The sequence below is a fragment of the Hypanus sabinus genome, chromosome 12 (genome assembly GCF_030144855.1).
Source record: "Hypanus sabinus isolate sHypSab1 chromosome 12, sHypSab1.hap1, whole genome shotgun sequence".
In the NCBI taxonomy this organism is placed as follows: domain Eukaryota; kingdom Metazoa; phylum Chordata; class Chondrichthyes; order Myliobatiformes; family Dasyatidae; genus Hypanus; species Hypanus sabinus.
In genome coordinates, this window is record NC_082717.1 from 85,844,950 (window position 1) to 85,857,363 (window position 12,414).

General features: G+C 44.8%; 1 protein-coding gene across 4 annotated transcripts in view; it reads right to left on the reverse strand.

Annotated features, from left to right (window-relative positions):
• sash1a (SAM and SH3 domain containing 1a) overlaps positions 1-12,414 on the reverse strand; it is a 132,083-nt gene that overhangs the window by 88,339 nt on the left and 31,330 nt on the right. Inside the window, exon 1 of one of the 4 annotated variants that reach the window (XM_059986354.1) lies at positions 5,278-5,480. The exons of 1 other annotated variant lie outside the window; for it this stretch is intronic. In XM_059986354.1, coding sequence (XP_059842337.1) covers positions 5,278-5,388 — 111 coding nt within the window. In that variant the 5' untranslated portion in view covers positions 5,389-5,480. Of the gene's footprint in view, positions 1-2,446; positions 2,466-2,871; positions 4,376-5,277; positions 5,481-12,414 lie in introns of those variants that run through there. 2 more of the 4 variants (XM_059986355.1, XM_059986356.1) reach the window with 2 other exon arrangements.

The window sequence follows — 12,414 nt, forward strand, 5'->3', positions numbered from 1 at the left end:
CTAATAGGATTTCTCCATCTGAATTCTGAACAATTGGTAGAAGCTCAAGAACATAGGAAGATACGGCACAAGGGCAGCCCCCTTCTACCCACCATATCTACACTGCCAATTTAAACTAGCCCATCTGCTGACACATGGTCCACATCCCTCTGTTCATGGGTCCGTCCAATTGCCCCTTGAACAGTGCCTTCGTACCCGCTTCTACCATGTTCCACACACCCACCTCTCTCCGTGTAAAACAACTTACCTTGCACATCTCCTTTAATTCCTCCCCCTTTCACCTTTAAGCTCTTGACTTACTGAGCCAATGTGTGATGACAAACTGCCCTGGAGGCACCTCATGTTCAGGTATTTGCCGCGTTGTTACCGAGGTCAGGTACCGAGGTATGTGACACACTCCCTCCAGGTGTGAATACATCCAAATAAGCCCAGACTCAACAATAGTGATCACCAGAAAGTTATTCAAACACCTGTGGATGTTAAAAGCAGTCCTTCAGACACCTGAATTTTCTCCTCGTATGTGCTGCCAACTGTTCAGCAACCTACTGGGCATTTCCATCCCGACCGTGACTGAAAGTGGGGCCCTCACTGTCTAGGACATTCCTTCTTGTCACTACTGCCATCAGCTGGGAGTACAGAAACCTGAAGACCGACACTCAAAGTTCTAGGAACAACTTCTTCCCCTCTGCCATAAGATTTCTGAATGGTCCATGAACACTAACTCACTATTCCTCTTTTTATTATAACCTAAAGCAAGCTTTATGTCTTAGGCTGTACTGTTGCCATCAAATTTCACAACATATGACACTGATATTAAACCAGATTCCGACAGCTGAAAAAGCTCGATCTGGTCATGATTACCTTCCATTAAGAAAACAGAAATGGAAAGTAACGGAAATGATTGCTGGTAAAATTATGATAAAAACCTAATTTGACGCTAACCACCAGGAGAACATATGCTAAGTCCTCAGATACTTGAACATTCACAAGCCTCCAAGCTCAAAATGAACATCAACAGTGCATCAGATACCAGACATTCAGAAACTAGACAAGAACATTCATCAGGTACTGAAACATGCCCAAACTGAACATCATCAAATACCAGCACATTGCTGAAACGATGGCGGAGATAGGTGTCTGACATCTCAAGGTGCTCCTACTAACAGGTGGTGAGAGCATCAGATATGGGTAAACTGTCTGCTTGTAAAATTACATCAGATAACCAAAAACTGGCAAGAGAGAGAGAGAGACAGGCAAGTGTGAACAGATACCTGAAAACTGTTCCTCCATCCCTGACTAACCATTATTAAAAATGTGGCTGATGCCTGGTAAACCAACATTTAAGCCAACTTAAATATTCCCAAACTTATTGTTAGTTACTGATCAAACTCTATTGCAGTTAATATTGTCCAACTGAATACACGCAAACTGATCACGAGAAATGTCTAAAGCAGGGGTAACAGTGAGAAATACTCGAACATGTGAACTAATCTTGGACAACAGTGTGTCAAATACCTGAATGTACAGGAACTGATAAACACCTGAACCAAACTGGTAACTGTATCAAGCCGCTGGTGCTCTCAAACTGCAACAAAGCCAAATCACTCACAAAGCGACCTGACCACTAGATACTGACACACATCCAAACTGACCAAAAGTGACCCCACGAGATACAAGGACGAGCCAGAGTGGCAATCAAAAATGATGCATCCAACACTTTGAGCCTCTGCAAACTGACCAGCTGACACGAACTCTTTGCCCTAAAAGGTGCCCAGCACTGACCACATTTAAAAAGCACTTTGATGACTACTTCAAAGGTTATAATTTCGAGAATTTCAAGGACAGGGATACAGTTATTAAACCAATCCACTCTTGCTCACCAGGGATAGGACAACTTGAGCGGCCTCTTCCAATGCTGTAAATTCTGGGGAAAGTGGGATATGCCAACAGTAACACAGACCCTGAAACACACCTGATCAGCAGGACAAGGAAGAGATACCCCAACCAAACAAGGCCATTGGATATCAGAATACACTCAATGGCCATTTCTTTATCTCCACTTCCAGAGAAGCATATTGGCTGTACACAAGTGTGTTCTCTCAGGTGAATGTTAAAGTTTCCATAACACAGCCCTGCATTCCCGCCAATATTTACCCCTCAGATCAACCTGAACACGTTCGGATCGTGACAGCAGTATGACAGGTGCACAAACGCACTGAATCTATTAATAACCACGCATTCGATAACGAACCACTCTGCGGCCGGTTGCATTAGCGCCATGAATACCTGAACACACTGGAACAATGGCATTGGCATATCACTGTCACATGTACATTGAAAGGCTTCTGTTTCGTCTGCCGTGCAGGCAGATCACGCCATCATACACATCTACATCGAGGTAGCAAAAAGAAAGCAGGATGCAGCATATTAGACAATGATAACTAACTTGATCCTGATCCTAGCGTTCAGAATGCAGGATGTATCAGGTGCCCGGCGTGCTCAAACTTTGAACAGGAGTGTCAGCGCCTACAGATTATTGACGATGCTTAACTGAACCGTGTTAACAGTTCACTAGTTATCTCATCACCACTTGAACCGACGGGAGCCACAGATTAGAATGAGCTCAAAACTGACCTCTGGAAAGAGAAAGAATTTCACCCTTTCTCAAAAAAAAAACGAGTAATTAACGAAGGGAAATGACAAGTGAGATAGGAAACGGCGTGGATGTGGATTCTGGAGATTACCTTGGAGAATTCCTAGTTTCCTGACTCAATTTCCTTTGATTTGTTTATCCTCCTGCAGAAGTCTTTGCACAACTGAAGCTTCCTAGATGGCAAGTCGCCCCCCCACCCCTCCCCCAGCACAACTCACCAACATCCCCATTACGTCGCTCCACAGAGTGCAGAAGGCTTCGGGCAAGCCGGCCGAGGGGGACCGGGGCTCGCAGACAGCGGCCGTGTCTTCCTCCATGGCCCGCCGATCGCCAGCAGTTTGCGGCCGAGGTTCCCGTGGGGCGCAGTTTGACCAGATCACGCCCCTCCGAAGCTACTTGCCATTCCTCGCTCAGTGCCCCAAGGGTGGTAGGAGTGCGGAGATGCTGGAGGGGACCAAGGGTGGGTAGGCCGTACTCGGCGGCTTCAGAGATCAAGCCGCCCTTCGTCCAACCTCTCTGTTGCTGCGGGGCGCCGAACGCCTGTCACTTCTCCCGCAAGCCCTCTCCCAAAGTTTGTTCAGCACTTGGCCAGATGTCTGGCAGAGTCCAATTCGGGCGAAAACAAAAGCAGAGGGGTGGGAGAGATAAATTTTCGCCAACCTGTGACCGGAGGTAAGCTCAGTCCCGGTAGGGTTCCGCTTGGCTGGCTGGATCCGCGGTCAACTTGACTACCAAGAGCGGAGTCTGGCTGAAGCGCGGGTTCGGAGAGGCGGCCGGCCGTGCGTACAGATCCAGACACAACCCCGGCTGCAAGTCGGAATGAACTCTTCCGCCTCCCCTCGGGCATCAGCGCACGCCTACAAAAGCCCCTCTGATGTCAGACGCAGATGAAGAACAATCGGAGTGTGTGCGAAGCGCTGCATCTGTTTGGCCGGCTATTAATGGGGCGCATTTACTCGCGGCAACAACATCCCCAATAAAATTGTTGCTACTCAGATCCAGCCCGGGGAGACTCGGACACACATCGGGAGAATCACGGGCGCAACTCTGCAGATTTTGGAAATGACGATCCGGGGAAGGCGAAGGAATCCACAAAGTTAGAAGGAGAACCTGCTTCCTCTGGCAGACTTGAGATGTAACTGGCACAAAGAAACCAGGAGGAAAGTGAAGAGATTCCCCATTTGGCAGCAAGTTGTGATCCGGAATGTGCCGAAAGGGTGGTGGAGTTTACATGTTGACTTTTAAAAGCCAAATCGAACAGTAGTGAGAAGTAAACAAAAATGCAAACAACACACAAAGCGTTGGAGGGGTCAGGCAGCGTGGGGGCGGGGGGAGTGGACAGTCGACGCTTCGGGTCGGGACACTTCATCGGGATTGTCCTTTATCTCCACGGTTACTGCCTGACCTGCTGAGCTCCTCCTATCCTTTGTGCGTTGCTCCAGATTCCAGCACCTGCGGTCGAAAAACGCAATGCCGCGGTACAAAGAAACTTTGCACCGGCACGATCGGCGTCCTCGGAAGTGCCGTTCTCACACATTTCACTCTATCCTTAAAACTGATGCAGATGAATGAGTAATATAGTGAAATAATCAAAGTTCAGAGAATATTTAATATTATGTATTTGTCACTATACACTACCTCGAGATTCGTTTTCTGGAGGACATTCACAGTAAAACGGGCAAATAAAATAGAATCAATGAAAAACTACAAAGACTGACTACTAATGTGCTGAAGACAACAGACTGTATATATACAAACAAATAAATAGTACGGACAACATGAGTTGTAGTACTGAGAGGGTTGTGGAATCCGTTCAGAGTCGTGGTGAGTGAAGTTACCCCACTGGTTCAGAAGCCTGATGGTTGAAGAGTAATAACTTTTCCTGAATCAATTCGCTCCTGTGGAAGTTAATAACCTTTCAACATGCATTATCTTCAATTTTGTTAAATATCCCGCCACTATCACAACTTAAATAATCAAAAGTGGAAAGCGACACCATCCCCCCCAAATGCCACTATATTTCCTTATACATTGCAGTTTTCAATTTATTCCCTGTAACTTAGTCAGAATCTTCATTATTGCAAAGGGGCTGTACCAATCTCACCTTTTTGTCTGAATGTAACTTGTATGTTTACACACCCGTAAACTTCCTACTTGATACCAAAATAAAGTGGTAGAAAAACCTGAACAAAGATAATTAAAATCCTTCTGTACTATAACTGGATTTAAAGGAATAGGCATCAAACAAGAACAGGGTATGACATTTTTATACAAGCATGCTTCTTTTTTCAAAAAAACTCAACACACTTGAAATATCAAAAGGCAGCTTCTTGAAAAGACATGCCCACATAATGGTGCACCTGTCCGCACAGTAACGCTCACCCTCAATTGTTTCACTCTCAAAGTGAATAAACAGGCAGGGCCACTTCAAGGTTAAACTCCAACAACACCTGAAATGAACCCATAAAGAAACTAAAAACAAATCAAAAGTATGTTTGAAGAACATATGACAAGTATAAAGTAGAACACGAAAAGTAAACTGATGGAGTTTACCAAACAGTGCTTTGAAGATTTACAGCCAGTCGAACCGGGACAGGTTTTCGGCTCACTGCAGGCAGACTTACCATATGAAGCATTTGACACGGGTAGAATGTGGTGTCAGCTCTCCTCTGTGCGGCAAAATATAGAGCGAGCACCTGCGATCCCTTCAGGCCTGGGTTAGACGTCCATTTCATGCAATTCCAGATAGGCCAGCATTAGAAACAAGTCCAGAACGGTGCACAATCGAAACACTCCCAATATTACTCCTGTTCTTCCTAGTTTCCTGACTGTGTGTTTTTCTCCCGCCCGACGAGGTGTGCTTCTGGATGCTGTCTCGCGTTTCCCTTGCCAGAACACCCTTCCTTTTCTGGGGCCAAATGTCACTTCCACCCCGGCCTCTCGCAACGCCAGCGGGAGCCGTCGCTATCAACAACCTGCCTCTGAAAGCTGACACTGCGATGGCAGTAAGATCACCTCCCAACCCTGCAGCAAAAGGCGGCTCCACACCTACCATACAAAAGAAATTCTATTCAAGCCCAAAGCTCCTTTCAGTCTCTCTCTCTCTCTGTCCTTACAATACCACTCAAAGTCACTACAAACTTATAACAGCTCCATTATTTGATCCTGTATGATTATGTAACACTCACAGCTCTGAAGTGCACTGTTCAGCCCCGTTGTATGCGTGCAACCCCTCGCCTTCCCTTCTTGATCAAATTCTATCACCTACAACTACTTATGTAGCATCTTAACCCCACTAGAAATAGTTATATAACTTACAAGTGTGCATATGAGTAGAATACATTGCGAGTTTTCTATTTATGCAGCAAAGCACCTCAAGACACCTCCCTGGAGAGGTAACAAACGTATTGAATAGAGGCACATACAGACATATTAGGGCAGTGGGTATATTTAAAGTAGAGGTTGATAGGTTCTTGATTAGTAAGGGCATCAAAGTTTACGGGGAGAAGGTAGAGAACGGGGCTGAGAGGGATAATAAATCGGGCACGAGGACAGGCAGAGCAGACTTGATGGGCCGAGTGGCGTAATACTGCTCCTATGTCTTATGGTTAATGAAGCAACCTCACAAAAAAGTTAGAGAGGCAGAATGGTTTGGAAGGAAATTCCACATCTCAGGACCTTGGCAGCTGAGGATACAGCTGTCAATGGAGGAATGATTAAAATCAGGGACAATGAAGAGACCAAAAATAGTAATTCGCCTCCCTCTTATACTTAACCGTTTTCCCAATACATCTTTCTCAATCGGATTAACCACTTCATTTATCAGCATGTTTCACTTTTTGCCTACCAACTTGGTCCTGTAAGACGTACTGAAAGTAACGTTATTGGTCGGTGCTTCAGATTAAAATGTTGGTGTTCTATATTGCGCACTTGATCTGCAATGCAGTGGGTATAAAGCAGAGGAGCAAAAGTGAAGGCTTTAGGAAAAAAACACTTTGACCCTCGAACTGTCATTCACCCAACCATCAATCAAGTGCTCCTTTAAATTTATTTCCATGCAATGTGCCTTGCTCTGTATCTTCAGCTGCCACTGAAAACTTACTAAGGAGTCAGCTGTGGCTCAGTGGCAACTCTCTTGCATCTGAGTTCAGGGTTGCATGCTCAAGATCAGCTTGAACAGTCATGATCACCCTTGTGGAGTTCTGAGTCAATGTTGCACCGCTTGATATCACGTCCTATCCGATGAGATATTAAATCTCAGCTCTGCTTATCCTCCCAGATTGTTGTAAACAATGCCTCAGCAAAACCTTGAACAAAATGGCGTCTTATCTCATTTCTCCCACAAACCAAACGCACATTTGCATACAGCAACATACAATTGTCTGCTGCTTCCTACATTATTGAATTGAATCGACTTTTTTTACTTATATCCTTCGCGTGCATGAATGTGCATAAATCTTTATGTTACGTCTCCATCTAAATGTGTAATGTGTAATTATAGTAATTTATAATAAATAGGACAATCAATGTAACATAGAAATACACACAAGTCAGCATGAGTTAATCAGTCTGATGGCCTGGTGGAAGAAGCTGTCCCAGAACCTGTTGGTCCTGGCTTTTATGCTGCCATACTGTTTCCTGGATGGTAGCAGCTGGAACAGATTGTGGTTGGGGTGACTTGGGTCCCCAATGATCCTTTTTTTTTACACACCTGTCCTTGTAAACGTCCCGAATCATGGGAAGTTCACAAATACAGATGCACTGGCCTGTCCACTCTCTGCAGAATCCTGTGATTAACTGACGTACTGTTCCCAGACCAGGCAGTGATGCAGCCAGTCAGGATGCTCTCAATTGTGCCCCTGTAGAAAGTTCTTCAGATTCGGGGGCCCATACCAAACTTCCTCAACTGTTGAGGTGATAGAGGTGCTGTTGTGCCTTTTTCACCACACAGCTGGTGTGCACAGACCACGTGAGATTATCGGTGATGTGGATGCTGAGGAAATTGAAGCTGTTCACCTCTCAACGCCAAATCCATTGATGTCAATAGGGATTAGCCTGTCACCATTCCTCCTGTAATCCACAACCAGCTCCTTTGTTTTTGCGATATTGAGGGAAAGGTTGTTTTCTTGACACCACTGTGTCAGAGAGATGACTTCTTCCCTGCAGGTCACCTCGTTATTGTTTGAGACAAGGCCAATCAATGTAGAGTCATCGGCAAATTTATTTATCAGATAGATTGGAGCTGTGGGTGGCGATACAGTCTCGTGTGTACAGGGAGTAAAGGAGGGGACTCAGTACGCAGCCCTGAGGGGCTCCTGTCTTGAGAGTCAGAGGGTTGGAGGTGAGGGAGTCCGCTCATACAACCTGCTGGCAATTTGACAGGAAGCCCAGGATCCAGCTGCACAAGGCAGCACTGACTACATTAATTTATTGGTTGCCACTGTTCCTGGGCACCCTGAGGTCATGATACTATACGCAGTATCCACTTTATTAGGTGCAGGAGTGGAACCCGTGTTGCTGTAGCCCATCAACGTGTTGTGCACTCAGACATGCTCTTCTGCACACCACTGTTACAATGTGGGCTTACTTGAGTCACCTTTTTGTCTCTTCTGACCTCTCTCATTAACTGGGCATTTTTGCCCATAATAATGCCACACATTGGATTTTTTTTTGTTTCTTGCACCATTCTCTGTAAACTCTAGAGACTATTGTGCGTGAAAATTCCAGGCAATCAGCAGTTTCTGAGATACGCAAACCACCCTGTCTGACACCAATAATCATTCCATGGTCAAAGTCACTTAGTCACAACTCTTCCCCGTTCTGATGTTTGGTCTGAACAACAATTGAATCTCTTGACCCTGTTTGCATGCCTTTATGCATTGTCTGATTAGATTTGCATTAATGAACAGGTGTACCTAATAAAATAGCCACAAAGTGTATATCATTGCAAGCTCTATTTCTCCTCCTCCACATCCGCTTCAGCCCCTACTGCCCACGAAGATCTGATAAGAATCACCTAATAAGTTTCCCGACTCTTCATTAACCGAGGTTGTTAGAATTCCTCCCAGAGGTTCAGCAGATAAAATTCAGCACGTGGCTCGTCGGCACACTGCTGGACTCAGATACTCACCAGACCAATTAGGACCCGGTCACCATGTGGGAGGGTCCTTACTGTACAGACTGCGCTGGCACAAGGCAACAGCTTAGCACCAGAAAGCGTACCGTGCGTGGAAGGGTGAGTGATAAATGTTAGCTTTGCTGGCAACACCCATACCCTGAGAATGAATGTCTGCCCCATCATGGTCTGCAGATTCCGATCGTTTCAGCTGCCCTGGCTGACAGTAATTGTATCCGTCCCCCACAGGCTTCAGGAAAATTGATCACAGGAGACGGTGACACGGAAACTGGTTGTTTCAACTCCAATGTAGATCTTGTGTGGCAGCAGTGTAACATGTAAAAGTACAAGTCTCGAACTTCGCACTTAATCTGAGCACAGATTAATTGAAATCACTGATAGGATATCTGGCATAAGCATGTTATGCAGCACTGTTTCCAACTTTTATATCCAGTGCTAAACCTTCCATCTGAGGTTAAGAATAACTCATATCTGATGTGCAAGTGTCAGTCAAAGAGTCTTATACCAAACTATTGTATTTATCTATACTGACCCCATCTATCTGCATTTTTTCAATTGTCTTCTACGCCTTACTGGTTCAGGTACTTGTTGAAAAGTATGCATGCGTGTGTGTTAGATAAGGTGTGCATTCTTCAATATTTTATCTAATTTTTTTCAGGAGCAACTTCTATTGCCATGGATGACATTATACCAGAATTTCTTCACATAACTATTCACTTCACAGCTCCACCACAGGAGGCTGAAGAGGAAGGAAGGAAGCTAAGTTTGGGAGAACAGAGTGCCAAATGTATTAGGTGCCTGGTCCAGGTAGCCTGCAGATATCAACCAACATTGCAAAAGAATGATCATCTCTTCTGTGCTTCATTGAGAAGGTCATTATCTGCCTTGCTCTTAGCTGTCTTGATGCCTGTTTGAGCACCCTGGTAAATTTTGCTCTAGATTAAAGCATGTACAGTCTGTGTCTCCAAAGTGACAAGGATATTGACTACATCCCTCAACCTTTACAGATGAGGCTTATTTCAGGCACCCAGCATAGACCTCTGTCACACTGGTCAGCGTCAAACCGGACGGGGAGGTGGGGGGTAGCTGCATTAGGAAGAGGGCCCGAGACACTGAAGATAGGAGGGTTTGAGTCACAGTCCACAGATATTCCTGGATGACACGGAGTGAATTCCAGAGTACTGCACCATTGGTAGAATTGTCCTTCGGATCAGAGGTTAAACTGAAGATCCATCTGCCCTCTGGATGGATATAAAAAGATTCCATGACATAACTTAAAGAAGATCAGGACATTCTCCCAATAGTTCTGGCTAATTATTATCATTCAACAGTAATAAGAGCCTGTGACATGCAAGACTGAAGACAAGGAGGCATTGATTCAAGAGGGCAGGCTGTTGGTGCATGACTTGTGTTACAGGATTCCACTATTGAGAGCCTCTTCTGTTCCTGGAGAGGGAGGGGTGCAACCCGAAAACTCAGACACCAAGTTCTTCAAATTAACAAGCCATTTTATCAGACAACGATGAATACTGCCAGTTGAATTGTGAGATTCTGTTCAAATTTCCAGCATAATTGATCCTTTATTTTAGTGTAAGAACGATTTAAATAACAAAAGCTTTCAATTTAAATATAAAATTTCAAACGTTTAAAAATAATTACAAAATTATAACTTCAAATAGCACACAAAAGATTAAACAGTTTCAAGCCTGTTGAATCAACGTGAAGCTTTTGATTCTTTTCAGTCGACATTGGTGGTTCCTACTTTAAATTCTATTAAATATCATTCACATCAAAAATGGAGACAAATCAGTATGTTGGAGGGAGCCTGACAATCTGGATGAATTGCGCCCACAACAAAGACCTCTCAGACAAAGTCAGCAAAACCAGAGATGATTATTGACTGCAGGAGGAAGAATCTGAAGGTCCATGAGCCAGTCCTCATTGGAGGATCAATGTCAGAGAGGGTCAGTAACCTGGCATCAGGATCAGTTCCGGGACCAGCATGGAAGTGCCATTACAAAGGAGGCACGGTGGCACCTCCACTCTTTTACAAGTTTGTGCAGATTCGGCATGTCACCTAAACTCTGACAAACTTCTGCAGGCCCACAGTGGCGAGTATCCTGTCTGGTTGCATCGTGGCCTGGTAGGGAAAAACCAATGCCCGAGAATGGTCCAAAATGTGGTGGTACAGCCCAGTCCATCACAGGGAAAGTCTTCCCTTCCACTGAGCACATCTAAAAAGCCGTCACAAGAAAGCAGCATCCGTCGTCAAGGACCTCCGCCATCCAGGCCATGCTCTGTTCTTCCTGCCACCATCGGACACAAGCCTGCGATCCCACGCTGCCAGGTTCAAGAACAGTTGTTCCCTTTTAACCATCAGCCTCCTGAACTGTCGTGGGTAACTTCACTCACCTCAACTCTGAACTGATTTGAGAACCTATGGACTCACTTTCACAGACTCTACAACTCATCCTCAGTATTATTTTTTCCCCCTTTCTTTTGTATTTGCAAAGATTGTATTGTTTTGCATGTTGGTTGTTTGGTAGTCTTTGTGTGTAGTTTTTCATGGATTCTATTGTATTCTTTTGTTCTATTGTGAATGCAGGAAAATGTATCTCAAGGTAGAATGTGGTGACATATACGTACTTTGATAATAAATTTACTTGGAACTTTTGAACTTGGAAATGTTTGAACTTTAATGAGAGGAGATCCTCAGTAGCTTCCTCTGCGGCAGCTTTCTGCCTCTTACACAGGCAATGCTGCAAAACATCCTACACGTCTGTGTGCTAGAAGCAATGTGACAGTATCACCTAGTAGATGATACAGTACCTTGGGAGAGCATAAATAATGTGGGGGTGGTACACAATTCTGTTAATTATGGTGGAGGGAGGTTACTGAACAAGGTTGAAGAATAGTAATTGAAAGGGTTAACATAGGAAATAATGTGATAGAGCTGAGGAAACCAGGAGAATGAAACGGGGGCCTTTCTGGAGCAGGGTGGGAGGAAGTGTACCCATAGATATCCATGGGAACTTGTGGGCTTGGGAGATACTGGCTGTTGATTTCTTCTCTGAGATAGATAGCCTCGTAGACAACTGAAGAACAACATGAAATTTCTGCATTAACTCAATCAAGAGATGCTCTTATACTTGTGTATAACTTCCCCAGGAGATAGTCCTATATCCGGTGATATCACTCCCAGGAGATAGTCCTATATCCGGTGATATCACTCCCAGGAGATAGTCCTATATCCGGTGATATCACTCCCAGGAGATAGTCCTATATCCGGTGATATCACTCCCAGGAGATAGTCCTATATCCCTGTGATATCACTCCCAGGAGATAGTCCTATATCCGGTGATATCACTACCAGGAGATAGTCCTATATCCCGGTGATATCACTCCCAGGAGATAGTCCTATATCCCGGTGATATCACTCCCAGGAGATAGTCCTATATCCGGTGATATCACTCCCAGGAGATAGTCCTATATCCAGTGATATCACTCCCAGGAGATAGTCCTATATCCAGTGATATCACTCCCAGGAGATAGTCCTATATCCAGTGATATCACTCCCAGGAGATAGTCCTATATCCCGGCGATATCACTCCCAGGAGATAGTCCT